General features: G+C 53.5%; 3 protein-coding genes across 4 annotated transcripts; 2 read left to right on the top strand and 1 right to left on the bottom strand.

Moving 5' to 3' along the window:
* The first annotated feature begins 43 nt into the window (after positions 1-43).
* AGMAT (agmatinase) lies at positions 44-3,454 on the top strand. Its single transcript, XM_058855354.1, has 7 exons — positions 44-568; positions 673-875; positions 1,584-1,632; positions 1,737-1,932; positions 2,238-2,417; positions 2,682-2,766; positions 2,872-3,454. Exons 1-7 carry the CDS (start codon positions 219-221, stop codon positions 2,943-2,945), a joined length of 1,137 nt encoding a protein of 378 aa, XP_058711337.1. The 5' UTR covers positions 44-218; the 3' UTR covers positions 2,946-3,454.
* Positions 3,455-3,456: 2 nt separating this feature from the next.
* DNAJC16 (DnaJ heat shock protein family (Hsp40) member C16) lies at positions 3,457-15,194 on the bottom strand. The gene is made up of 14 exons (XM_058855344.1): positions 14,954-15,194; positions 13,730-13,796; positions 12,524-12,854; positions 12,111-12,295; positions 10,933-11,037; positions 9,915-10,073; positions 9,445-9,575; positions 9,030-9,213; positions 8,673-8,855; positions 8,382-8,458; positions 8,051-8,131; positions 7,867-7,965; positions 7,280-7,450; positions 3,457-6,875 (listed from the first exon to the last, which is right to left on the bottom strand). The coding sequence occupies exons 1-14, from the start codon at positions 15,112-15,114 to the stop codon at positions 6,479-6,481; spliced, it is 2,331 nt and encodes a 776-aa protein (XP_058711327.1). The 5' UTR covers positions 15,115-15,194; the 3' UTR covers positions 3,457-6,478.
* Positions 15,195-18,601: 3,407 nt separating this feature from the next.
* On the top strand, positions 18,602-24,789 carry CASP9 (caspase 9). 2 transcript variants are annotated; one of them, XM_058855387.1, is made up of 10 exons: positions 18,602-18,871; positions 19,779-19,998; positions 20,347-20,427; positions 20,565-20,596; positions 21,134-21,310; positions 21,962-22,051; positions 22,726-22,873; positions 23,214-23,393; positions 23,572-23,681; positions 24,266-24,789. In XM_058855387.1, the coding sequence occupies exons 1-10, from the start codon at positions 18,740-18,742 to the stop codon at positions 24,374-24,376; spliced, it is 1,281 nt and encodes a 426-aa protein (XP_058711370.1). In that variant the 5' UTR covers positions 18,602-18,739; the 3' UTR covers positions 24,377-24,789. The 2 variants fall into 2 exon arrangements, with proteins under 2 accessions (XP_058711370.1, XP_058711372.1); XM_058855389.1 differs by having other exon boundaries at positions 18,603-18,871; positions 24,284-24,789.
* The last annotated feature ends 2,088 nt before the right edge of the window (positions 24,790-26,877 follow it).

Below are 26,877 nucleotides of genomic sequence, written 5' to 3'. Positions count from 1 at the left end.
CTCACTGCCGTGTTTGTTCCCAGAGTTTGCCAGGACTATGCCATTGGGAAAGGGGGTGGCTGGGCTGGATTTCTGCCCTTCCCCAGGCAGTGGAGTGTTCGGTGCACTTTGATCCCTGGAGGGAGGCTTGGCAGAGGCAGCCGGCGCTCTGCCCGAGCTGGGAACGGGCTCTGCAGCACCCCTTGCTGCCTTCCCAGGGTGGGAGTGTGTGGGTCAGGATGAGGCCTCTGCTCTGGGCTGCCTGCAGCCAGCTCTGCTCTCCTAAACCAGCTGTGACCGCTATGGTGACCGCCTCACACCACAGCCTGCGGCCCCCAGCCCTTCTGGCCACCTCCAGCTCTGCAGCCAGTGCGCCTGCAGGGTTCCTCCAGGCCCTGGTTCCAGGGAGCAGAGCCCCCAGCTGCTGGAGCTCCCGGTTCAACGTGCCCCCCAGTGCCCTGCTGGTGGCCAGGCCCGTGGGGGTCTGCTCCATGATGAGGCTTCCCGTGCAGGCATCAGCAGAGGGGCTGGACGTGGCGTTTGTCGGCGTTCCGCTGGACACGGGCACGTCCAACCGGCCGGGAGCCAGGTAAGTGCCAGCCAGAGGAGCTGCTGCTTCCCTCTGGCCATGGGGCACGGCTCTCCTGCGGTGAGAGGAGCGCTGGGAGCGATGCCAGCCGTGCCATCGCCCAGGTTCGGCCCGCGCCAGATCCGCGCCGAGTCCGCCATGGTGCGGAGGTACAACGGCAGCACCGGCGCGGCACCGTTCGACTCCCTGCGGGTGGCCGACATCGGGGACGTGAACGTGAACCTCTACAACCTGCCCGACAGCTGCCGCCTCATCCGTGAGTCCTACCAGGAGATCGTGGCCTCGGGCTGTGTGCCCCTCACCTTGGGTAAGGAGCCCGGCTCTCCCTGTCCTGCCACTGCGTCCTGGCTCTGTCAAACTCAGTCATTCAAGGCAGGCATGGCAGAAGGGGAGCGATGAATCCATCCCCTGCCTGGGCTGTTGTGCTGTGTCGTGGGTAAACTCACGGGCTCTCTGCTGTCAGAGTGTTCTGTGATGCCTCTTCCTTTGGGTCAAAAATGAGGAGGATGGCTCAGTGAGTAAATACAACCAGTGGCGTGGTTTTGGTGTCCTGTTGAGCAGGTTTTGTCCTTTGTGTCCCTCCAGCTGAGCGAGCAGCAGGCTTTGCACAAAGCCTGATCTGGGTGCACGTTCAAGTTGACAGCTGTTACTGCTTGGCATGGCTGAAGGCAGTGAGTGTGTGGATAACGAGGGGCAAGTCACCAGTTACAGCATCCTCAGGAGCTGATCAAATGTCTATTTATAAGCCCAGTCAAGGACTCTGCTCCACAGGCTGTCCCTGCTGGCAGTCCTGCATATCTGGTCCTCTCTAGAAGGAAGACCAGAAGAGAGGACTCAGGAGAAGTGAGAGGAAGCAACCTGCACCTGGGAGCGTTAGTTTTCCTTTGGCAACAAAGCCCTGCATAAATAAGTGCAGGATAAATGCAAAGAAGGAAAAAATTACTTAGGAATGAAAGTAATGAGCGCTGAGCAGCTCTCATAGTTTATTCTCCCTCTTCCCTGTGTCCTCTTGCAGGTGGAGATCACACCATAACATATCCAATCCTGCAGGCCCTGGCGGCAAAGTAAGTTTCTAATCTGGAGATGGAGAGAAAGGACCTGGCAAAGAGCCCTCAGGAGGGCTCCTGGTTTGCTGACAGGACTAACGTGGCCACCTTGTCTGGACCAGGCACGGTCCCCTGGGGCTGGTGCACGTGGATGCCCACACAGACACCGGAGACACGGCTCTGGGGGAGCGCATCTACCACGGGAGCCCGTTCCGGCGCTGCCTGGAGGAAGGGCTGCTGGACCGCGGCCGCGTGGTGCAGATCGGCATCCGAGGCTCTTCCTACGACCCCGATCCCCACAAGTACAGCCGGGAACAGGTAAAACGATCCACACCCAGCGCTGTGGGCTCTCCCTGCTGTAAATATCACCTCAGTGCTTGGCTTTAGGAGGGAAATAAATGCATTTGTGGCCTCTCGTTCCATGCCAGCGGTTTGTCTGCAGGACAGGCACTCACAGCTCGCTGAGTGCTGAGTTAAAAAGTGTGTGTGGGGAGTGGAAGGTGTTTCCAGGTGCACTTCTGCAGCAATGAGGACTGCTCCTGGTAGATATTCCCCAGCAGGGCAGGGGATGCTCCTCATCTCCCCCTTTTTCCCTAAGCAGGTGCCTGTGTGTGTTCCCACAGGGTTTCCGGGTGGTCCCGGTTGAGGAGTGCTGGATGAAGTCCCTGGAGCCTCTGATGAGGGAGGTGAGGGCACAGATGGGGGACAAGCCCATCTACATCAGCTTCGATATCGATGGGCTGGACCCCGCGTACGCCCCGGGCACCGGCACCCCGGAGATAGCCGGGCTCACACCTGCACAGGTGAGGGGGACACCGCTGCCCTTCCCATGGGAAAGGGATGTTTTACTCCCTTTAAAGGAGGTTATTTCACCAGCACAGCAAAGTGGAAGTTTAGAGAGGCCAGGAGGTGTTTCCTCATGGCGATGAAGAAGGGAAATGTGGGACTGATATGCTTTGGTCTGTAGAGGTTGGGTTTCCTTACTGGAATATGGGGAAAGCAGAGCCTGGGGTGGTCTGCTAGGTCACATGTGTTTCTTGATCCCAAATCCATTTTTTTCCCCCTAGGGTTTGGAGATTATTCGTGGCTGCAAAGGCCTGAACATAGTGGGGTGTGACCTCGTGGAAGTGGCACCGATGTACGATGTCTCTGGTGAGTCTGAAGATGCCTTAGGGCAAGAGAAGTGCCTGGCACAGGCTGGGGGTGAAAGCCAATGGATATACAGATTTTTTCCTGTTTTTTGTCTTGTTTTTTTAGGCAATACAGCCCTCCTGGGGGCAAACCTACTGTTTGAGATGCTGTGTGTCCTCCCAGGAGTGAAGACACTGTGAGGACAATTCCCACCTGCCCTGGGGCAATGCTACTCCGTGTCCTCAGCCAGGCTTTCCATGTCCCCTTCCTTCAGCCAGCATGGGCTTTGCACCATGAAATAAATGCCATTTACCACTAGAAAAGGTACTTTTAGGCTGGGAAAAGGTAGGGAACAGGCTAGACACCCCATTTAACTGGGGTCTGGAGCTTTGGAGTTGGCCTGGGAAAGGGACAGATGAGGCTAATGCCATTTTGCCTCTGGAATGATTCACTCAGCTCACAGGGCTCCTGGGAAAACTGCCACTGATAAAAGGTTTGTCCCATTAGGATGTCACAGCAGGGCAATGAATGTAGAAGGGAGGACATGAAGGAGACCTGAGCCTCCTGCTGAGTAGGGAGATATTTGACTGGATTTCCTGCTGGTGGAATAATCAGAAGTTTCCTATGGAAGGAACAGTTTCATGCTCCTGAAATTTCTGAGAGGACATGGAGGTGAGGTTAGTTTGTACATGGAGACACAGAGCCACCTCATCACACATTAAAATAGTTTATTTTGGTTGCGAACCTGTAATTGTCTTAAATCAAAATGACATCAGTGCCTGTTCACAAATACAAAAACAAAAACAAAACAAAACAAAAAACCCCCCAAAATAAAAAAGACAAGTTTGCCAAATAAGTTAATTCCCCCCCCTCCCAGTATCAAAAGTGCAAAATAGGTACCTAGTTCTCAGTCCTACTTGTCAGGCTGCGCTCGTGTCCTGGCTCCTGTGGGTGAAGGGCAGAGGCAGGGACAGGGAGGAGTTTGGGAACAACCTCCACTCTGGGGCTTTGCCTCAGCTCCGAGCACTGTGCCATCACTCAGATCTCACTAGGAAAGTGCACTAGGTCCCAATCTCCTCAATCTTTGGATTAGGAATCGCCACGTGTGGAACAGAATCGCGAGTGTTTAGAAAACGACGGGGGTGACGGCTCACGGCTGCTGGGAGAGGGCAGATCCCAGGATAAGCAGCTCTGACCGTGGTCTCGAGACAGCAAACACCCAGAGTGCCACGCTGGCACTGCAGCCAGCTAAACCAAGGGGCAGAGCAGCTTGGCTTTTGTTTCAACCCAGGCAAAAGTTTCCATTAAAATCCAGGAGCTGTGCTCCTGGTCCAGCCGCAGCCAGCACAGGTGGATTGATGGAAGCACTCCCTCAGCTCAACCCTGGCTGAAAGGGGAGGTTACCTGTGCTGAAAAGAAAATAAACCCAAGGATTCTGGCAGCGTGCAACACACACAATGGATGTGAAGGCCATAAAGCCTTCTCCCCTTCCTCAGGGTTGGGCTGAATTGCCTCACTGTAGCATAACTAGGCACTTTTTTTTCATGAGTTGAGGGTTTTCTCCTTGTTTCTGATCAGCTGAAGAGACAGCAGAGATCCAGAGAGCATTCTTCCTCTACTGCAAATGTTTAAGACATTATGTGGAGCCTTTTGCTGGGCTAAAACCTATTCCAGCCACATCCTGCATGGCAAGCTGTGGGAAAAGTGCAGGAGTGCTGTGGTGATTGCTTCAGCCAGGTGGAAATCACATCTAGAAGCATCAGGCTGATGTTTCACTCTGTCTCTGCTGTCTGTCAGCATTACCTGTGCACGCTCACAGGAGCTTCACAGGAGCTCCTGGGCAAGGAGAAAACCTCACTTTCCTTCCTTCCCTCTACTTTGGTGCCTCATTCTGCAGCCCAGAGGTTGACTAACCTCACGTGGGGATTGTTTGTGGCATCACAGCCTTTATTTGAAGCACGTTTTACAGGGGATCTGAGGTACCTGTGGGGGTTGGAGCATGCCAGTCTGCTCCCAGGATGGGGAAATGCCATCAGGCAAGGCTTTGGGAGCAATTAGGGCATGTAGGGAGCGCAATGACTGGAGCATTCCCGGCTTCTGTGCGGGATCAGCAGCTAGCAGGGCTTGGCAGTTATTCCTACTGACTGGCTGCTCTGCTAAGATGGCAACTAAGGTGGCAAGGACTGAGTCTGGAATGAACAGCACGTGTTCACCGAGTGCTCTGTGTTCCAAGCCCTGTGGCAAAGGCCACTGGCTCTCATCCCTGTGCTTTGGCAGTGCCTGACGGTGCCACAGGGCTCCAGATCCATGGAAGGAGGAGGCCTGGGTGCCACTGTCAGCCCCGGAGCAGTGAAAACAAAGAACAAACCTCACAGGATTTCAGTCCTGGCCACAAGGAGAAGCCCTGCTGCCTCGCTCAGTCACTTGAGGAGTGGTAAGCAGCCACGAGGCTGCTGCTTGTCCTCCCTGTGCCTTTCCCAGGGCCACCCTTTCCCTGTGGTGTTGGAAGCAGCTGTTGGGGCACTGCTACAGCAAAGCATCGTCCAAACCCAGGGCTGTGCATCTGCTCTAACCTCCCACACCCCCACCACTTCCTAAAGAAATACCCAAGCAAACAAACACAAAGCCACGAGAGCAGCCTGAGCGTGGAGAAGTGGAGGTTTGGGGCAAGAAGGAAACGGGTGAGAGGCTGAAACCCAACATCTCAACCCCTGACTAAACCAAAGGAGCTTCACACGCACGCAACGCTCTGATGATACAGCACTTCTGGGGCAACGTTTCAAGAATACAATCGTTGGAGGATGAGGTTCCTCGATACAAAGGAAGGTTGGTTGGTTTGTACTACAGCTGGAAAGGTGTTTGCAAGGAGCCCAGGTGGCTCCCTGGCAGCTACGTAGAGGTTTTTTACACATCTACTGGCTCATAGCAGCTCACGCCTACAATCTGAGGACGCAGGTAAAGTTATGGCTCTAGGATACATCGTCTAAAATCGACAGAAGCAGAAAAGGCATCTGAAAAATCAACGTGACATTTAAATGGCTCAACACTTGGACAGTATTTTACGGCTGTGCCCTTTCCCTCCCTGTTATGGTTCAGCCAGTGAAGCTGCAGGTGGAACCATGACACGAGGAGCATGAAACATGCAGATCGCCCACGAGCCCGCACCACGGGGGAGTCCCAGCTAATTTTTGCTACGAGGGAGATGCTCCTGACCAGATTCTGCATCACTTACCATGGGGAAAGCCGAGAGAGTACGACTGCCTGGTGGGAGGAGGCCTTTCAGAAGGGCAGGGCCTGGAGGGTCTGCAGGGTCTTGCCAGAGTTACACCATGCACCATGGGCTAAGCACACGGGGACGGGGAGGGAGAACCGCGATCTGGCCTGCGCCACCGGCCGCGGCTGGCGCGGAGCCAGGGAAGTCACGGATTTCTTCAACCGAGGTAAAACAAGAGGTGGGACGGGGGTGACTGGACAAGAGAGGCAAAACAGATTTCTTGGCTCTTGGGTTGTACGGCGTCCAAACGCACGGCGGGGCGGTGGCGGGCGCAGGGGTGCGCTTGGCTGCGCTCCCGGGCTCCGGACGCGGGAGGTGTGTTCTGGTTGCCGGCCCCAGGAGAGTTCATCTAAAACCTAAGGTCCATTCATCATCACGCTTGTTTGAGTATTCCTGGAAAGAGCTGTCCCTTGTCATCTTCATAAAAAGTTTGTCCCCTTAGAATCTCTGTGAAGTCCCTCAGTCTAGTGCGGGCCACGAGGGGATATAGAACCTCTGTAAGGAACCCTCTAGAAGGCGTTCCATCCAAAAGGATAATTTGTGTAATTTGTTTTTAATGGATCTAGATCCCGGGCTGCAGGAGGATTTCCCTCTGGCTTCCGCATGTTGTAAAGCATCGTAATCCTCGCACGCTCCCAGGGTTCCCCCCTCATCCCCTGATCTGTGAGGTTTAAAGAGGCAGAAGTATTTCTTGTGGCCGTTCAGAGCCAGGACGTAGCCCGTGTAGTCACGCTCGAGGAAATGCTTGTCATACTGGTTTGGGATGGGGGCTGCATCCTGGGCAAACTCCAACAGATACTCCAGCCACTCTCGGTGCTTGTCCAGGCTGAGGAAGGAGAAGTGAAGAGAGCTGCTCCTGGGGGAAGAGCAGAGAAGACAGTGGGATTAGCACATGTTGTCCTGGGTCTGGCTGGATTCCTGCTGGACAGGAATCGTCAGCAAGGGCAGGGCAGTGCTGCAATGCCACAGCTCCTTTTTCAGCTCAGTGTATGCAGCCCTGTCATGCTCTCTCTCTGTCAAAACACAGGTACAGCCAAAGTGGCACCAGCAGCTGACCCTTGTGGCCACCATCACCCAGTCTGGCTGGGAACAGCCGGGTTTTTGGTGGCTCATTGCCACTGGGGAGGGCAGAGGTCACTTCGCTCGCCAGCAGTGTTCACTCCTGGCAATGGAGCCAACCCCGCTCCTCACGTGTCACCAGAGCAGCATCACACAAGTGGTTAACACAACAACAGAAGCCCAGGAGAGGGCCCAGCCTACCCTGTGAACGAGTAGACTTCCAGGGCAAACTTCTGGAGAAGGGGGGTTTTGGTGGAGTTGGACAGGATCAAGACGACGTTCATGTGCCCTGGCCTCAGGCGCACCAGGTTACTGGTGTAGTTGATGTCCGTCAGCTCAGTCACCTCAACAAAGCCCTTTTTGGGAACCCTGCTGCAACAAAAAACCAAGTGAAAGGTGGGCAAGGGACTGGGAGCAACTGAGGATAGAGAAACTGTGAGCCCGTTATGCCAATCCATCCCTGTGCCCTGCAGCAAAAGCCAGTGTAACTGGTGCAAACTGGTGTAAACTGGAGGTTTGCACCTCCCTCAATGAGTGGGTCTGACCTTTACCTATCCCCTGAGGATGCTCTCTTGGGCAAATTTGGTGGGAATTGTTTAATAAACAGATAAGTGTCCCCCTGTCCTTGCTGGCTGCACACTGTTCCTTGCTGTGCCTGCACTGCCCTGCACAACAACTGCACTAAGAGCACCTTCAGCCCTTCTCTGCTCCTCACTAACCCTCCCTGCACAGGTGCTGCCTGAGCAATGCTTCTGCAGAAAACATTCTGGAGAAGTTAGAGAGGGAACCTGTTACTCTCTTTGCTGAAGCTCGCGTCGTTCTTCTCTGTCTTTGTGGCCGTTTCTTCTTTCCCCGAGGGTGGAGCGTCCCTTGAGTCACTCGAATCACTGCAGAGGAAGGGGATTTTGTGTCTTTAAGGCCTTGGGGTTGGACTGAGGAGCTGTCCCTGAGGGCATTTTGCTGTGCACTCACCTGAAAGCCTGAACAATGACGGTGCCAAAGAGAATGAAGAGCGCAGAGAAGAGCAAGGACAGGAGTGGCATCATTTCTCGCCTGAGGGGAAGATGTGCAAGCAGCAGTCAGGTCTGTGAGTTCACATTTTCTGCCTCAATTTCAGTTCCTGCCTACATCAGGTAACACTGTGTGCTTTCCCCAGAAACTCAGCTTGTTCCTTGGGTCTTAAAGACCATCGTGTTTTTGAGTGTTGTCCTACTCCCACCCAAAAAGAGGCTAAAATTGGATCTGTTTTAAAATAAGGGGAGAGGGAAGCAGTGAACACCAACAATGGGTGCCCAATCCATACCAGTTACTGTGAAACAAACTGTCCCAGCAGTCTGAGATGTAGTCCAGCGTGGAGTAGAACCATCGGATGAGGAACATCTGTTCAAAAAGAATGAAAAGCAAAAAACTAAATGACAAAACTGCTATAAAGAGCTCCAACGGGTTCAAAGCATGCCATGAGCTTCCTTCTGTATGCAAGAAATCTTCTAGGAGTTTTGCCTTGTTATTTTAAAATATAAACAATGCCTCTGAAGAGCCATCGTGGGACTGTCCACAGAGGTAACAGGGATGTCTGGAAAGGCTGTGCACTTACAGGAGCGAGCTCATCATTCAGGTCTGCCACGACAGTCTCTGATGAGAGAAGGCCAGGGTCTGTCCTCAGCTGGTCCAGGAGATCCAGGAGGATGAAGTTGTCCTCTTTGCTGCCTTGCCAGGCGTCCTCCAAGGCTTTATAGGCGATCTTCCCTGCGTTATTGCGCCTCTCCAGAATGACCACCTGGATGAGCCAAGAGCATGGCAGATGTCAGACAGCAAGGGGCTTTTGTTTTCTTCTAGACAGATGATTCATCTCAAACCACTGCCCAGAATCAGCTGTCAGATGTAGGTACAGCATCAATTAAATGACAGGCTAAGAGAAGAAGGGATTAAAAAAATAAAAGGAAACCCTCACAGCTGATTTTCCGTGGTATTTCTCCTCATCCATCAGCAAGGCGTCTGCAAATTCCGGCTGCCGATCGCTGTAGATGTGCACAAACTTCAGTGTGTCTTTTGTGTTGGCCACAGCAAAAGTCAAAAAGGCCTCATAAGCCTCAGCAAACTTCTCTCCTTCCCCGGTAAGCAAGACCACGCAGTGCCTGGGTGACACAAGGAGATGTGGGATTAAGAGCCAGTCTGGAGGTGAGAGGGAATGACCAACCCCTGTCCTCTTGCCAGAATAATCCTGGTAAGCCAGAAACCTCTCTGACAGTGTGGATATTGAACATGATCCAATGCAGTAATTGCTCTTTTCCCTCAGAATCAAACCAAAAGAGACTCTAGGAGCAGCCCCAGAGCCTTGGGAAACAAAACGGGGACGCGTCACTTACTTCCGCTGACGGTGACTCTTCTTCACAGGACACAGCTCCTGGAACAGCCTCTGGCTGGTCAGTCTGGCCACCATGAGGAACTTATTCTGGGAAAGGAAGTCATCAATGAGCTGCTTCTTCATTTCTCGTGCCTGGCAAGGACCAAGAAAGCAGAAGTCAGAGATGAGCAGGAAGAGGAGGGGAAAGATGTTGGATGTTCCTGGAGAAGGCTGCCAGCCTCTGTGGTCCTCCCAAGATGTTCTGAGGCCCCAAGACTGAGAAGTTACATGTGTCCCTCCTCCCCAGCAGGCTGGGGTGACCCAAGCTTCCCCTGTGCTAACATTCCCTTTCCTCCTCCAAAGCTTGAGTTTAAGCTGAGCTCAAACACTCTTCCTCCAAACTGCACCACTGACCACCCCCTCACTGCCAGCTCGGTCAGAAATCTCCACTCCCATTTTCCCTAAGCTCTCAGAGAGGGCTTGGAGTGATACCTGCACAACATCAGCGGGCCTGTCGATGTGCTCCTTGAAGATCATCATGGTGGGAGTGTAGACATTGATGTTGTACTGGCTGGACAACTCTTCAGTGCCCCGGAGTCCGACGTACACGTACCCAAAGGACAGGTAATCGCGGTAGGCAAAGGCCGTCAGCTGGGTGGGAGGAAATCCCCAGCACGTGGTTATGTTACAGTGTAAGCACTTTCTCCCCCAGGTGCTTGTGGTGGCTTTGCTCCAAGAACACATCTTGCTGTTTGAATGCCATCAGATGTGCTGTGAGAAGTACCAGCCCTTCTGTCGCCCTGAAAACTCAGCTTCTGAGCTTGCTGACATGGTTTTCTAAAGACTTTCCCGGGACAGTAACTGTAAACATAGATATGTGTACATTCTTTCTGTTCCACGTCTTGTGATGGGCATCTTTCATGGCCAGTGCAGTGAGAAAGTGTTATCCTGACCATCCAATCCCTGGCTGTGGTCAGAAACCTAAAAATCCTGGGAGGAAAAATAAACTCTCTCTTCTTTTCACCACACCTCGACCTGTGTCCGTGTGATCTATTCATCTCCAGCAGCAACACCCTTCCTCTCCCTCACTGAAGCCAATTTTGTGTCCTCTTAGTCATTGTGGCAGGAGCCTCTATGGATCCACAGCTTTATTTACAGCCTGATGTGTTGTAGGGTAGCAGGGGCTTCTTAGGAAATGGGGTTTTCAGCAACTCCAATTAGATGTGCCACAAACATCTCCCAACAAAAGCTGTGCACCTGTGTCGCTGCTACCTCTAAACACACCTGCACCTTCACACCCAAGGGTAAGTGTGGCAGGACAAAGAAACAGACTCCTAACAAAGCTGCTCACCTGGCCACAGCATTTACAACCTGCACAAATCACCTTGCTCTCCTCAAACCAGTCAGTGGTGTCTGGAGGCATCAGTCCACCTCTGCTCACAGCAGTGGCGTGTTTTTATTTGGAACGTTTATAAGCAAGTCAACAATGCAGTGAGAGAAGTGACATTACCTTGTATAACAAGGGCACAACTGGCATGTGATCAAACAGCAGCACGTGGGGCTTGTTGTCTTTCCTCCAGTCGGACAGAAAGCGGATGTAGTTTTTATCTGTAATCTTTAGACAGAAAAAGAACTTTAGTTTAACCTCTGAGCCTGAAAGAGCTGTCCAGCTGCTGCAGGAAGCAGACTGTGGGATGGTCTTTCCAAGATATATTCCTGATTAATGAGTGAATTAAAACCATCACTCTTGACCTTCCTCAGCCCTCTTAGTTATTGCAGCCTCTGTTGATGCCATTCCAAGTCATTGCCAACAGCACTGTTATTCTCCTGTTTGTTGGGACCATATTCTTGAGATATAAAATGGGAAGCCAAGGGTTAAAAGGCACCTGAGAGCTCGATGAAACCTGCTCTGTTTCAGGTATGATGCCTCTCAGAATGGACTTAAATGGCTGCAGTTACTGTAGAAGGGGAAATGATCCCTCTTTTTGGGGGAAGAATAACTCCAATACCCAGAAGCTGAGTCAAGAGCTTGTTGGGGAAGGTGACCCTTGGTAAAGATCCCAAGGGAAAATGAGGTGAGGTGAACAAGGCCACAGGCAGAGGTCAGGCAGGTGAGAGTGCCACATACAGGGACAGTGGGTTTTTTAGAACTCTGTCAAAAATCACCAGAAGGCCGAAATACAGGAATATTTTATCAGTTAGGAGGTTTTACTTATGACTTTGAAGGGGCTCATGCTGCCAGCTTGTTTCAAAGCTCTGAAGGAAAACTGGACAAAACAAATGGGACCCTGTGTCAGTGAGTTTTAGTGATGTGACCTCTGAGGTAGTGAGTGGTCCCTAATTTGCTGGATGAAATACCAGGAGAAAGCAGGAGAGAAGTGAAATCCAGCAGGTTCCTGTCCCAGGGATAGCTTGGGTAGAGCCCTGGCAGCTGTGGGGTGTCCCAGCTGGGGTCAGCTGCCACTAGAATCACTGGTGGGACCATGCAGTGGTGACAGGATCTTTTCAAGGACAAGTGTTACAGAGCTGTGGGGTGGGAACGCTTCTGACAGCTCCAGGGTTTGGAGCTTTGTGAGACAGATCAGCTTGGAGCCCGAATTAAACAGATTAGCCACCAAAACAGCCAAGGAGAGAGGGCTCTCCAGGCAGAGAGGAGCAGCAGCACCTGACACCCCTGCTAGACCCTACCTTTTCAACAAGATTCCCTGGCAGAAGGTTCTCCACGAACTGCCGCAGGTTTTCCCGAACCACAGCGTTGTGGAAGAAGGTTATTTTCCCATTAATGAGCCCCAGCAGGGTTGGAGTGCTGTGGGCACCCAGGTGATGGGCGAGGCGCCGTTCGTACCCCGCGTGGACGACGCCGATTCCTGCTCCTGCAAAAGGAGAGCACCCGCTTCACCTCTGACATCCCCAGCAACCCAAACACCCAGTGGAAAACCGATGACCTTCACCCAGCACCCTGCTTTGGAGTCAGGAATGTTTGGGAGAGCATTAGGATAAAACCCTGAGGAAATCTAAACTGGGTCACAGACCTGAAGGCAAACCACTGCAGCCTCACCGGGCGAGGGACACACACCCAACCCCAACAACCTCATCCTCACCCAGCGCCTCCAATTCCTGAGCAACTTCCTTCCACACAGGCTCGATGTGGATGCAGCTGAAGCACCAGTCTGAGGTGATTTTAATGAGGTAAGGCTTCTTGAAACTATCTGGCACGATTTCATTGACGTAGTGGGAAAAGTGGAGCAAATACTTCTCGTCGGAGGTGTCGCGCCTCTCGGAATTGAAAGGGAAATGGAAGAAGGACTCATCAAAATAGAAACCATCGTGGAAGCGGTGGAACTGGCGATGCTGCTGCTGAGAGAAGCCCTGGCTTTCCCCAGCATCTCCGTAGCGATCAAAGTTTGCCCTCTTTTCCTCGTTGGAGAGAATCTGTGAAGCAAATGATGGAGAAATGATTGTCTGAACCCATGAGGGGGAAGTGGCCTGACTGTAATCCCTCAGTAAATAACGTAAGGAATGTGCAGCCTTTGCTGCACATCAGAGGATAAATATTTTGGGAAAAGGAAGCATCACATCCTTCTAGGCTCACTGTAGGAAATCAGGGTAAAAATAACCCTCAAAGCCTGAAGAAAAGGAGCCCTTAAATCCAGACTGCTGTACCCACTTGTGTCACCAACAGCTCCTTGGGTCTGAACATCCTGTGTTCTGAGCACAAACACTCTTTTCTGTGTGGCTTTTGCTGGTGTCTCTTTGAATCTGGAGGGTTCAGCAAGTGCCAAAAGTTTCACTGAGCAGCCAGAATCCCTGCAGAGAAACTGCATTTTTTAGCAGGGAAATCAGGATTTATTTTGATTTCCATGGGCTTGGCTGCCACAAACCGAAGCGACCAATTTCCAGAACATGCAAATAACTACTGCTAAGAATAATGTGAGGTGACCAAATCCCTGTGGTGATGATGAACGTTGCTTACATCACTCCAAAATGCTTTTATGTATGTGTGACACAGTCAAGACGCTGCCCAGCCAGGCAGGGCTTGGGGAATACCCACTCCTTCATCCTTTGAGGCTTTTTAGGCAGAACAGGGCAGACCTGTAGCAAAGTTTTTGCAGCAGAAACCATGCTGGTGACTCCAGTGGCTCTATCAACAAAGCTGAGCAAACTTTTTGTGTGGGTAATATCCACCTCCACAGAGTCAAGCACTTTTCCCACACAAAAATACACTGGAAAAACACAAAGCCATGTATGGAAAAATAAGGTCACTTAATGTTAAAGAGTAGCAGGAGTTTACAGCAAGCATGTGTTACCTCGTAGGCCTTGCTAATCTGGATGAATTTGTCCTCTGCTCCCGGGTCCTTGTTTTTGTCAGGGTGCCTGTGGGGCAGAAGCAGAGGAAAAGGGGTCAGTGTGGAAGCTGTTGGAGATGAGGAGGACATGGGGCAGTGAGGGCCTGCAGTGACACCCCCGAGGCTGAGATCAGGTTTATACCCAGCACGTGCTGTCCCAAAAAACCATCCCAAAGCACTGGGATGGGGGCTGTGTGTCCCTGGACCTGTCCCTCTGTCTGCTCCATCCCCAGCAGCCTGAGCCCAGGACACAGAGCGTGTCTCCTCCCCAAAAACGCCTCCCTTGCCTGCTGCCCTACATAACTACCGAGTTCTTCCTTGAATCACCTCCTGCCACGGCCTCAGGGATGTCTCACACAGAGCAACAAGGGCTCTAAAAGCTGCAGGTAACCCTACTTTATTCATTTTATTTCCATAGCCTGCCCATCACCACACACCACCTGCATGAGGGGTGTGATGTTTGCACATCCAACACATTTCCCTTCCACAGCACAGGGACTGAACGGCCCTTGGACATCAAGGTATCAAGCTGAGACTTCCAGCCTCGTGTATTAGAAGTTCCCAGAGATATTTTTCTCCACACAGGCAGACTCTAAGAGAACTTTCCCCCCCATCACTTGCCTCTGGAAGGACTTTTTTCCCCTTGCAGCCAGACTCCAGGAGAATTCTCCCACCCTAGCCAGACTCTGGGAGAACTTTTCCCCCATAGCCCAATTCTGGGAGAACTTTCTTCCTTTGTAACAAGGCTCTGGAAGAGCTTTTTCCTGTAGCCAGACTCTGAGATAATTCTCCCACCACAGCCACACTCCAGGAGAACTTTTCCCTCCATAGCCAGATTCCAGGAGAACTCTACCCCTCGTAACCAGACTCTGTGAGAATTCTCCCACCCTAACCAGACTCTGAGTGAACTTTTCCCCCTGTTGCCTGACTGTGGGAGAACTTTTCCCCCTCGCGAGCAGCCCCTGAGCGATGTCCTCGCCCCGCAGCCAGGCTCCAGAGGGTTTTCCAGCACGCATCGCTGCCATGGAGCATCTACGTGTGCCAGGCCGGCTCCCGGCCTTGCGAGGAAGCCGGGGCACACAGCCAGGCGAGGCGGCTCATGCCACCACGGGGCCTGGCGCTGTCACCGAACCTCCGGGATGCTCTCCCGGAGCCGGGCGGACGGGGTGCAAGGGCAGCACGTACCATTCCCGGGCGAGCCGCTTGTAGGCCTTCTTGATATCGGCCTGGCTGGAGCTCCGGCCGACCCCCAGCACGCGGTACGGGTCGAATTCTCCCGGCGCGGGCGCTGCCAGCGGCGGCAGCAGCAGCAGGAGCAGGAGGCAGGCGGCCCGGGCCGGCTCCATGGTCCGGCGGGGCCCGCGGGCTGAGGGAGCGGACGGGGCCGCCCTCCCGCACCGAGCGCCGCCGCTTCCGGCGCGCCCGCCCGCCGTCCCCATGGAGACAGCGAGCGCTTCCGGGGAGCGCCCTGCGCGGGGCCTGAGGGAGCGCTGCTCTCGGTCCGGGGATGTGGCAGTGCCCTGGGCTCTGGGTCCTTCGGGAGATGTGGCAGTGCCCTGGGCTGTCGGTCCGGGAAATGTGACCCTGGAATGAGGGTGCTCTCGGTCCCGGAGATGTGGCAGTGCCCTGGAATGAGGGTCCGGGAGATGTGGCAGTGCCCTGGGCTGTCGGTCCGGGAAATGTGACCCTGGAATGAGGGTGCTCTCGGTCCCGGAGATGTGCCAGTGCCCTGGGCTGTGGGTCCGGGAGATGTGGCAGTGCCCTGGGCTCTCGGTCCGGGAGATGTGGCAGTGCCCTGGGCTGCTCTCGGTCCCGGAGATGTGGCAGTGCCCTGGGCTGTCGGTCCGGGAGATGTGACCCTGGAATGAGGGTGCTGGCGGTCCGGGAAATGTGGCAGTGCCCTGGAATGAGGGTCCGGGAGATGTGACCCTGGAATGAGGGTGCTGGCGGTCCCGGAGATGTGGCAGTGCCCTGGAATGAGGGTCCCGGGGATGTGGCAGTGCCCTGGGCTGTCGGTCCCGGAGATGTGACCCTGGAATGAGGGTGCTGTCGGTCCCGGAGATGTGGCAGTGCCATGGAATGAGGGTCCCGGAGATGTGGCAGTGCCATGGAATGAGGGTCCCGGAGATGTGGCAGTGCCCTGGAATGAGGGTGCCGGCAGCCGGCAGTGCCAGGCGTGTCCTCGGCCCCGGAGCGGCGCTGGGGCGGCCTCGCCTGCGGTGCTGAGGGCAGGTGCGGGCCTGTAAAAATAATATAGGACCGCAATAAGGCCGTGATATAAGGAAGATATTAAGGTGTTATAAAGCGTCCAGAGGAGGGCAGTGAAGTTGGTGAAGGGTCTTGAGGGGAAGAGGAGCGGCTGGGGACACTTGGTCTGTTCAGCTGGAGGAGGCTCATTCCAGTTACAGCTTCCTCATGAGGGAAGAGGAGAGACGGGCACTGATCTCTGCTCAGTGACAGTGACAGCACCCAGGGAAGGGCTGGAGCTCTGTCACGGGGGTTTAGGTTGGATTTCAGCAAAAGTTCATCCCCCAGAGGGTGCTGGCACTGCCCAGGCTCCCCAGGGAATGGGCACAGTCCTGAACCTGACTTCAAGAAGCGTTTGGACACTTTTGGGTACATGATGTGACTCTTGGGGTGTCCTGTGCAGGAGCAGGACTTGGGCTCCATGATCCATGTGGGTCCCTTCCAACTGTTACTGGCTTTTCGCAAATATTAAAATGAATGTTATGTGTATAAGAATGAGAAATTTTGTTGTATTAATATAGTTTTCTTTATTTCTGTTACTGATGTTATTTAGAAATAGTAGTATAATACATATATGTTAGGCTATGGCATAGTATTAAAACAAAAACTGCTTTTGTTTGTATAACCCAAAGACTGAGGAAAAAAAAAAAATAGCCAGAGAACTCCTGAATTTGTAAACTCTCTTATCCAGATGAAGACAGCAGTGACCAGAACTCTGGGGGGAGGAATTTATTGCATTTCTGGTATCAGAGAATGTAAATCTCAATGGCGCCAAGAAGATTGATCTATTGGGAAGGGGGCAAGAGAAAACTAAACAGAAGAACACCAAAGATCCTAAGAAGAATGGATGAATATGTATGAGAATTTATGGATATGTAGCAGTCTCTCTGTTTTTAAGAGACAATCCTTTGTTAGTAAGGTGAATGCAGAGACACCCAGCCGTATTTGTATACTTTATTTTTTTTCTCCTAATTGTCTTTTTTTTTTTTAATAAAACTTTTAAATTCTATAAAAATTATGTGAACCTCGTTTTTCACACAACTCTGTGTGTTCTGTGATTCTTTTCTGGTTTTTTGCTAAGTCGTGTTTATCCAAAATCAAACACTTCTTTCTTGTCTTGTGCTCTGGCAGTGAGGAGGTTCCCAAAGGAAACAGATGGGACAGGTGACCTGAAGTGGGATATTCCCAAAGGGATATTCCACCCCACAGAATGTCCAGTAAATAAATTTGAGGGTGTGATTGGGAGAGCTGATCTGGGTTCAGGAAGATCTGACATCAGTGAGTGGATGGTGAGCAACTGCATTGTGCATCACTTGTTTTCCCCACTATTATTCTTACTATTGTTGTTGTTTTGTTGTGGTGGTGGTGTTATAATTTACCATTACTACTGTATTTTACTTTACTTTCAATTATTAAACTGAGAGGGTGTGGAGTGTCCATCCCTGGAGGTATTTTTTAAAAACCCAACAAAACACAAAAGGACGGAATCCTGTTTCGTTTGCTCTGGGATGACCCTTCCGGAGCACACCGGGGCTCTTCCAGCCTGACTCCAGCGTGTGATTCTGGGACTGCGAGGCGGGGGCGCTTCCGGGCAGCGAGCGGCGGTACCGGGGCAGGGCAGCGGTGCCGGGGCTGAGCGGCGGTTCCGGGGCAGGGCGGCGGTACCGGGGCTGAGCGGCGGTGCCGGGGCTGAGCGGCGGTGCCGGGGCTGAGCGGCGGTTCCGGGGCAGGGCAGCGGTGCCGGGGCAGGGCAGCGGTACCGGGGCTGAGCGGCGGTACCGGGGCAGGGCAGCGGTACCGGGGCAGGGCAGCGGTGCCGGGGCTGAGCGGCGGTTCCGGGGCAGGGCGGCGGTACCGGGGCTGAGCGGCGGTACCGGGGCAGGGCAGCGGTACCGGGGCTGAGCGGCGGTACCGGGGCAGGGCAGCGGTACCGGGGCAGGGCAGCGGTGCCGGGGCTGAGCGGCGGTTCCGGGGCAGGGCGGCGGTACCGGGGCAGGGCGGCGGTGCCGGGGCTGAGCGGCGGTGCCGGGGCTCAGCAGCGGTTCCGGGGCTCAGCAGCGGTTCCGGGGTTGAGGAGCGGCGGTTCCGGGGCTCAGCGGCGGTTCCGGGGTTGAGGAGCGGCTCCGGGGCTCAGCGGTGGGTCTGGACACTGAGCGGTGGCTCCGGGAAGGGACCGGCAGTGGCTCCAGGCACTGAGCAGTGGTTCCGGGGCTGAGCAGCGGTACCGGGGCAGGGCAGCGGTTCCAGGGTTGAGGAGCGGTTCCGGGGCTCAGCGGTGGCTCCGGGGCTCCAGCGGCGGTTCCGGGCACTGAACGGCGGCTCTGAGAAGGGACCGAGCAGCGGTTCCAGGCACTGAGCGGTGGCTCCGAGGCTCAGCGGCGGTTCCGGGCAGCGAGCGGCGGCTCCGGGAAGGGACCGGCGGCGGTCTCGGGCACTGAGCCCCGCAGCCCCGGCACTGAGCCCCGGGCACTGAGCCCCGCAGCCCCGATCACTGAGCCCCGCAGCCCCGGCACTGAGCCCCGGGCACTGAGCCCCGCAGCCCCGAGCACTGAGCCCCGCAGCCCCGGCACTGAGCCCCGATCACTGAGCCCCGGGCACTGAGCCCCGGGCACTGAGCCCCGCAGCCCCGGCACTGAGCCCCGGGCACTGAGCCCCGGGCACTGAGCCTCGCAGCCCCGGCACTGAGCCCCGGGCTCTGAGCCCCTCATCCCGGAGCCCCGGGCCATGGAGGAGCAGCAGCGGCGGGCGCTGCGGCGCGGGCGGGCCCGGCTGGTGGCGGCGCTGCGGGTGGAGCCGCTCTGGGAGCCGCTGGAGCAGCGCGGCCTCTTCACCCGGCCCATGCTGGAGGAGCTGCAGGTGCGTCGGGGAGCGGGGCACTGAGCTCCGGGGGTGCCCTGGGGAGGGTTCCCTGAGAGCCGGGGGATAGCTCCTGCATCCCCTGAAACCTGGTGATGGGCCCAAGGGAGGGTCCTGTGTCCCTGGAGCCCTGGGGACAGGCCTGAAGGGTCTCCTTGCCCTGGGGACAGGCCTGAGAGGGGTGGCTCCATGTCCTCTTGGGCCCAAAGAGGGAACCGATGTCCCCTGAGCCTGGTGACGGATCTGGGGGGTGGCCCCCAGATCCCCTCACTCTAGTGACAGAGGTGGGAGGGATTGTCCTGTGTCCTCTCAAGAACAAGCGAGACTCCAGGTCCTCTCACTCTGGTGACATAGTGGAACTCCATGTCCTTTTAGCCCTGGTGACAAGCCCAAAGGGATGGCATGGCCCTGTGTCCCCTCAGTCTGATGCCAAGGTCTGGGGTTGCTCCTTGTGCAGATAAGATGTTTGAGAACCACCCCCCGACTTGTCCCTTCTTGTCCCCAGCCCCAGGCAGTGCCAGGTTTAGGGGTTTCTTTTTGTGTCCCCATTGAACCCCAAGAACCTTGAGGTGTTCTTGTTTCCCCCCTTGGTTACAGGTGACAGGCCTGGGGGTGTTTTTACCTCATCTTTCACACTGGTGACAGCCCAGGGGTTCCTGTTTGTCCCCAGGGACCAGACTTGGGGTGCTCCCTCTCCCCCTTTCCCTCTAGACCCCTCGGAGGGCTGGGTGTCCCAGTGGTGACCATTGTTGTTGGAGGAAGATCAGGGCTGGGGGTCTCTGTGACTATTTCCACTGGGATTTGCTATTGTTTTCCCCATGTCCTGGGTGCAAATCCCACATTCCCCTGCTCAGAGCAGTTGGAAGAGCTGCCCAGTTCACCCGTTCTGTGTTCTTCTCCTCTGCAGAGCGCTGGCAGCCGAGGAGAACAAGCCCGACAGCTGATCATTGATCTGGAGACTCGAGGGAAGCAGGCTTTCCCTGCCTTCCTCTCCATCCTGAAGGACACTGGGCAGGGTGACCTCGCTGAGATGCTGCTCCAGGAGTGCGAATCCCGGCCGGTGCCACCACAGCTGCCAGACCTGCGGCCCGTGGAGCTGGAGCTGAGGGAAGAAAAGCAGCGTAAAAGTCAGTGTTGAGGGTGTGGGGTGTTTTTGGCAAACAGCAGCATGGGGGGTGGCAGCTGGGATCCCTCTCCCTGTGGGCAAGAGTCCAGGAAGTCATGATTTATATTATCCTGGTAGAGGTGACTGTAGGGAGAATCATGGAATCCCAGAATGGTTTGGGTTGGAAGGGACCTTAAAGCTCATCTCAATCCCTGCCATGGGATTCCACTATCCCAGGTTGCTCCAAGTGCTGTCCAACCTGGTTTTGAACAACACAACACAGCTCAGGGCAGCCTGTACCTCCTGCTTTTCAGCAGTGGAACCTTTTGAGCTTGGTAATCCTCTGTATTTTTGTGCCTTGTCATTACAGATGGGACCCCTCACGAACGTTTGTCTATCCCAGTGCAAGCTGAGAGTGAAAGACCTCGGGTACCTCCTGTGCCAGCCCAGGGTGAGCTCCAAGAGCCAGAGCTCATTTCCAGTGTGGTGGGAAGGGGAAATTCAGATGTGTTAGGAAAGAGGTGAACTCGAGGAGTGCGGTGTTGTGGAGTGTGGTGAGCTGAATGCTGTGTCTGTTTTGTGTTGTAGGTTCAGCTGTTGACAAGAGGAGCCGTGACCAGGTTAGTATTTGAGAAGGCTGAAAGTGTTCCCTACTGGGCAAAAGCTCATGGGTGGCTCCAGAAAATATTTCTGGAAGATCTACTTCTCGCTTTGTCTTACCTGAGCAATTGCTCCGAGGCTGTAACAGGCACAATGGTCTCAGAGTGGGTCAGTCATTAGTCAGATCCTCCTTAAGAATACCACAATGATAACACAAATTCTTGGCTCCTTTTGGTGAGGTTTGATGACAATGCCTAAAAGAATTTCCCAGAACTTTCAACTTGCTGTCAGAGGTGCTACAGATAAAGCAACAGCCGGTTTTCCACAAAGGTTTTCCCCATTTTAGTGGGTTGTTTCTAAATCATCAGCAGTTCCCAGCTACTGGTGAGAAGATGTGTGTGGAGAATCGATGCTCCTACCCATCCCCTAGGACTAGAGAAATGAAAACCTGTGAAATTGAACCACTTTAAGGACTCCCATTCCTCGCTGGCATTGTGTCCTGCTGGATTAGCCAGCTTGGAATAAGAGGGAATTTAATTGTGACACGTCCCTGCCAGGATTATGAGATGAAAGCGGATCCCTGCGGACACTGCCTGATCCTCAATAACGTCAATTTCTCCAGAGACTCGGGTCTCTCCACCAGAGAAGGCTCTGACATCGACTGTGAGAAGCTGGAGAGGCGCTTCAAGGCCTTGCATTTCACCGTCCTGACCCGGCGGAATCTGAAAGCTCAGGTGAGGCTGCTTGTGTCCTGCTGACACCAGGGATGAGAGCTGAGCCCCTGGAAGTGATGGGAACGCTTCAGGGGATGTGTCTCGTGTTGGCAGCACACCAAAAACCTCCCACAAAGAAACAGTGAACCACTTACATCCTCCTACTTTATTGTGCTGCAGTTGCAGGAGGAGAGAGGACTTTGCACACTTTGATCCCTCTGCATGGATGTTGAATCCTGGTTGTGATTTGTAGGGGTTTTTGGGATAGCTGACAGCTGTGTCATGTCTGTCTGTGCCATCCTTGGCTGTTGCTGGAAGTGTCAGGGGGAACTTGATCATCTGGAGGTAAAAATTGGTTCTCTGCTCACCCACCAGCTCCCAGTCAGAAGCAGCGGATTTCAGCAGATAAATCACATGGAAATGTGCTTTAGTTTGTGGTGCTGTGTTGTAAAGAGTGCAGAGAGGTGAGAAATCTGTGTGTCAGAGCAGCCAGTGTTAAATACGGGGAGAGACACAGAAATACTCTGCTTTTGCCAGCTGTACTTGGGGCTCACATTACCCTGTGGCAGAGATTGACCAGATCCAGGGCAGTGCAACTGGAGCAGGGCCTGGCAGTAACCTGTGGCTGAGATATGGTTCAAAAAACTCTTCACTGTGATCTTTTCCACACAGGAAATGGTGCTGGAGCTGCTGAAGCTGTCACAGCAGGACCACAGTGCTTTGGACTGCTGCATCGTGGTCATCCTCTCCCACGGCTGTCAGGTGGGTTTGTCCCATCTTTGTTTCTTCAGGAAGGGGTTAATTCCCTGTCCTCTGGTCTCACACAGGCTGAGAGGGAAATGCTCTGTCAAAAACCTTGTTCTGCCACTGCAGTATGTTTCAAAGAGTTCCACCCTTACTCTGAGTTAAAGAAAACAGGAGCTTCTCTGGTGTAGTCTGATCCAGTGGTGCCAGTGGACAAGTGTTTAACGTTTTGGAAGTTGGGGTTAATAATTTGGAGCTGAAGGGAGGTCCCACTCAGCCTGTGGTCATTCAGTCCTTGCTGCTCTCCAGCTCTGACAGGGAAATGCTTTTAGCAATAAAGCCTTTTTGTTCCAGGTCAGTTCTTGAAGGGTGAGGAGAGGCATCCTTAGGAAAGTGGTGTAGGGTATGTGCCTGTTGTAGCAGAGGATAAAGAACTCCTCTGCTGGAGGGTGTGGGATATGAGAATATGAGATATGAGAATATGAGATATGAGAATATGAGATATGGATAACAGAAGTTGGATTGCTGGGTTTTAGTGCATTTCAAATGTCTCCTGGATGTCCCCTCACCCTGACTTGGATTCCCACAAACAGCAGGATTTGTTCTGGTACCTTTAGGCTGTGGAGCACCTGGTGGGAAATGGGTTCCCTCAGAACTGCTGTGTCACTAGCTCCTGTGTTTTCCTCTTGCAGACGAGCCACATTCAGTTTCCTGGAGGCGTTTACGGAACGGATGGAAAACCCATTCCCATAGAAAAGATTGTGAACTATTTCAATGGCTCCAATTGCCCGAGTTTGAGAGGAAAACCCAAACTGTTCTTCATCCAGGCCTGTGGTGGAGGTGAATCTTTGTGTTGGCTGCGGAGATGTGGTCAGGCTGTGGCTTTGGCTCACTTTGTGTTCATTGACTGCCCCTCTCTCCAGCTGTCTCCTCACACCAGCTGCCTCTTCTCTTTCCATGTGCTGGGAGCTGCTCCAGCTCTTCAAACACAGTGAGGAGTTTTGTATAATCCACCAATGACTTTGACTCAACCAGTGCAGCTGAATGGCCAAAAAAGCCTTATTTTGTTCTAGGGCCTTTGTCCTTTTCTTTCCCCATCTTTTATTGACATTGGATGTACAACCGTGAATCTCTTGGGTGGGATGAGCATCAGGAGCTGTCTTGTTGCTGCTTTTTTCAGAGCAAAGGGATCAAGGCTTTGTGGTGGATTGTGATTCACCTGAAGAGGAAACTCCTGGGGGTTCTTTGGAATCGGACGCGACCCCGATTCGGGTTCCGTCGGGTAACGTGGATGAGCCCGATGCTGTTGCCAGTTTGCCCACACCCAGCGACATCTTGGTTTCCTACTCCACTTTTCCAGGTGAAACAGCCTGTGCAAATCCTTTTCTGGTCATGGGGGAATTAGCAAAACAGTCAGAGCTTCACAGACAAAGATGGGGGCAGTTCAGGACAACCTGGCTCTGTTGGAGGAGCAGGAGCTTGTTGGGATGAGAACAGCAGATGGGTTTTGGCATAACATTCTCCTTCTTTCTATGAAGGTTTTGTCTCCTGGAGGGAGAAGTTGACAGGCTCGTGGTATGTGGAAATGCTGGACAGTGTGCTGGAGCAATATGCCCGTTCAGAAGACCTGCTCAACATGTTAGTGAGGGTAAATGTCTTTGTTTTCTGCTTTTTCTTGATGAAGGAAATAGGCAGGGGTGTGATCAGTTGGAAGCCTACACTCAAAAAAGGAGTGAGGATATTGAGTGTTGAGTTTAGGGATGGGCTAATTTGAGGTACTGCAGTGAGGTTGAATTACAAAGAAAGTGTCTGGCCTCAATCTGCCAAAAATCACTGGAGGTTTTTCCAGTGAGGAGTAATCCTGGCAATACAGGCTTTAATCCTTCTGAAGAAATTGCTGAAAAAATGTTGTGGCTTGTCCTATCCAGGCTGAGGGGATTTGGGTGCTCCTGTAAGCTTGTCCTGGGGGTGGAGGAGCACAGTACAATGAGTCTGCCTGATCAAAGTCTTCCTTTGTGTGCCTTGCTGACACAACATTGCCAAAGCTGCCTACAGGTGTAGGTGCCCCAGATACTTTTTCTGTTCTCCATGGGTAGGAGACAAGTCCAAGGTGGAGGGAGAGAGGACTTACAGAATCACCTTGTTGTTTCGTGGTCGTTGAGGTGCTTCTTTGGCCACCTTGGTGTGGCAGCCATGGGTTTCAAGGGATGGGGAGAGCATCCTGTTCCTCAGCCTCTCTCCTGTTGCCAGGTGGCACGTGCTGTCTCTGCCAAGGGGAGGTACAAGCAGATCCCAGGATGTTTCAATTTCCTCCGTAAAAAATTCTTCTTCGTGTGTGACTGACACCTGGGCTTGGAGCCCCCTGCCAAAGGCTGGAGGTTCTTCCTGTGGCTGAATGAAATCCGTGCCCACCACGATGTGGTGTCAGTGCTCCCCGTGGGTTTTGTCTGTGTGTCCAGATGTTTGTCTGGAGAAATGTGATCTGCCAGCGCTGCCTTTGCCGTGGAGTGGAGATGGAGATGGTGCTGTGCCGATGGGAAATGATGTGGATGGAGCAGGAAATCCCTTTGCTGGAGAGCAGAGCCAAGGAGAGCACTTCTGGCTCGTCCTGACATGGCCATGCTCAGTCTCAGAGTGTTTTCCTTTGCTGATGGTGCTATTTGTGTCCTGTGTTTTGATTGAGGGGACCAGGGTCTGATGTTCTAGTAAAACAGGATGAGTTTTGCAGTCAACATTTCTAATAAATCCAATTAAAGAGCAAATCTTTAGCTGTATTCCCTTGTCTGTTCCATCTCCTCACTGCCAATTCAGCACCTCCTGAAGGCTCCTCTGAAGTGGGAAGAGTAGAAACCTTCACTCAAGTCTGCTGTTACATTTACATTTGTCATTTACAATGTGGCTGTGCCAGCCTATGGAGAAGACACCCTGCTCCTTTTGAGGAGCCAGTCAGGAGTTAGAGCAGGAAACTGGTGAGGATTCAATCAAATACCAGTGCTGAGGTAAAGTGCTTAAGGAGCTGCTGTGGTGCTGGCCTTGGCTCAGAAATCCTGCATCTGTGTTGGATTTTGAGGGGGGGAAGCATCCTTGGAGCCACCCTTGGGAGGTGCAGAGGCCTTGGGGTAGGTCTGTGCTGGGGGGGTGCTTGGGGATTCCCAGGGAGCCTGGGAATATCCAGTCTGCATTTGCAGCCACTGAGTGTCTCTGTGCTCCTTTGGGAGCATTTCAGGTGCTTTGAAGGTGCTGCAGGAGGGAGCCAGGGCTGCCCTGAGCACCCCAAGGAGGGTGTGACTGTGATGGCCTTGCCTGTGCTCAGGTGTTTGTGAGAGCTCGTGGTTGTCTCCTTCTCTGTTCCCCTTCTCCATCCCCAAGGGGAGCAGGGCTCTGGGCTGCCCCGTCCTGTTGCTGTCCAGTTTTGTCCAGAGCTTCTGGGTGTGATCCCAGGGCTGATCCCACCTCCCCTGGACCTGTTCCCCTTTGGGAAAGGTGACCCTGCACTCTTCCCCTTCTCTCCCTAGGGGTGCATTGGGGCTGGGGTGGGGGTGACAGGGGCTGGAGATGGCTGGTGATAGAGTGACACAGGGATGGAGATGGCTCGTGATAGAGTGACACAGGGATGGAGATGGCTGGTGATAGAGTGACACACAGGGATGGAGATGGCTCGTGATAGAGTGACACAAGAGGATGGAGATGGCTGGTGATAGAGTGACACACAGGGATGGAGATGGCTGGTGATAGAGTGACACAGGGATGGAGATGGCTGGTGATAGAGTGACACTCGTGGATGGAGATGGCTGGTGATAGAGTGACACAGGGATGGAGATGGCTGGTGATAGAGTGACACAGGGATGGAGATGGCTCGTGATAGAGTGACACAGGGATGGAGATGGCTGGTGATAGAGTGACACACAGGGATGGAGATGGCTCGTGATAGAGTGACACAAGAGGATGGAGATGGCTGGTGATAGAGTGACACACAGGGATGGAGATGGCTGGTGATAGAGTGACACAGGGATGGAGATGGCTGGTGATAGAGTGACACTCGTGGATGGAGATGGCTGGTGATAGAGTGACACACAGGGCTGGAGATGGCTGGTGATAGAGTGACACACAGGGATGGAGATGGCTGGGGATAGAGTGACACACAGGGATGGAGATGGCTGGTGATAGAGTGACACTCGTGGATGGAGATGGCTGGTGATAGAGTGACACAGGGATGGAGATGGCTGGTGATAGAGTGACACAGGGATGGAGATGGCTGGTGATAGAGTGACACAAGAAGATGGAGATGGCTCGTGATAGAGTGACACAGGGATGGAGATGGCTGGTGATAGAGTGACACAGGGATGGAGATGGCTGGTGATAGAGTGACACAAGAAGATGGAGATGGCTCGTGATAGAGTGACACAGGGATGGAGATGGCTGGTGATAGAGTGACACTCGTGGATGGAGATGGCTCGTGATAGAGTGACACAGGGATGGAGATGGCTGGTGATAGAGTGACACAGGGATGGAGATGGCTGGTGATAGAGTGACACAGGGATGGAGATGGCTGGTGATAGAGTGACACAGGGATGGAGATGGCTGGTGATAGAGTGACACACAGGGATGGAGATGGCTGGTGATAGAGTGACACACAGGGATGGAGATGGCTGGTGATAGAGTGACACAGGGATGGAGATGGCTCGTGATAGAGTGACACAAGAAGATGGAGATGGCTGGTGATAGAGTGACACAAGAAGATGGAGATGGCTGGTGATAGAGTGACACACATGGATGGAGATGGCTCCTTTCCATGACATGGACTGCAGTGGCTGCTCCTTCCCCAGAGCATCCAGAGGTGAAAA

This window comes from Poecile atricapillus, chromosome 22 (assembly GCF_030490865.1).
Source record: "Poecile atricapillus isolate bPoeAtr1 chromosome 22, bPoeAtr1.hap1, whole genome shotgun sequence".
Classification (NCBI taxonomy): domain Eukaryota; kingdom Metazoa; phylum Chordata; class Aves; order Passeriformes; family Paridae; genus Poecile; species Poecile atricapillus.
The sequence above is the reverse complement of the archived record's forward strand: the minus strand, read 5'-3'. Positions and strand labels throughout refer to the sequence as shown.

Excerpts from the sequence above, each read along its gene's own strand:
- AGMAT (XM_058855354.1), top strand. The coding sequence starts at position 219 with ATGAGGCCTCTGCTCTGGGCTGCCTGCAGCCAGCTCTGCTCTCCTAAA. Across the intron at positions 569-672 it reads TCCAACCGGCCGGGAGCCAG|GTTCGGCCCGCGCCAGATCC; the intron begins GTAAGTGCCAGC and ends GCCATCGCCCAG. Across the intron at positions 876-1,583 it reads CTGTGTGCCCCTCACCTTGG|GTGGAGATCACACCATAACA; the intron begins GTAAGGAGCCCG and ends GTCCTCTTGCAG.
- DNAJC16 (XM_058855344.1), bottom strand. The coding sequence starts at position 15,114 with ATGGAGCCGGCCCGGGCCGCCTGCCTCCTGCTCCTGCTGCTGCTGCCG. Across the intron at positions 9,214-9,444 it reads AAGAGTCACCGTCAGCGGAA|GCACTGCGTGGTCTTGCTTA; the intron begins GTAAGTGACGCG and ends TGTGTCACCCAG. Across the intron at positions 7,966-8,050 it reads GTCATTGTTCAGGCTTTCAG|TGATTCGAGTGACTCAAGGG; the intron begins GTGAGTGCACAG and ends CTTCCTCTGCAG.
- CASP9 (XM_058855387.1), top strand. The coding sequence starts at position 18,740 with ATGGAGGAGCAGCAGCGGCGGGCGCTGCGGCGCGGGCGGGCCCGGCTG. Across the intron at positions 19,999-20,346 it reads GGAAGAAAAGCAGCGTAAAA|ATGGGACCCCTCACGAACGT; the intron begins GTCAGTGTTGAG and ends TTGTCATTACAG. Across the intron at positions 21,311-21,961 it reads GGCGGAATCTGAAAGCTCAG|GAAATGGTGCTGGAGCTGCT; the intron begins GTGAGGCTGCTT and ends TTTTCCACACAG.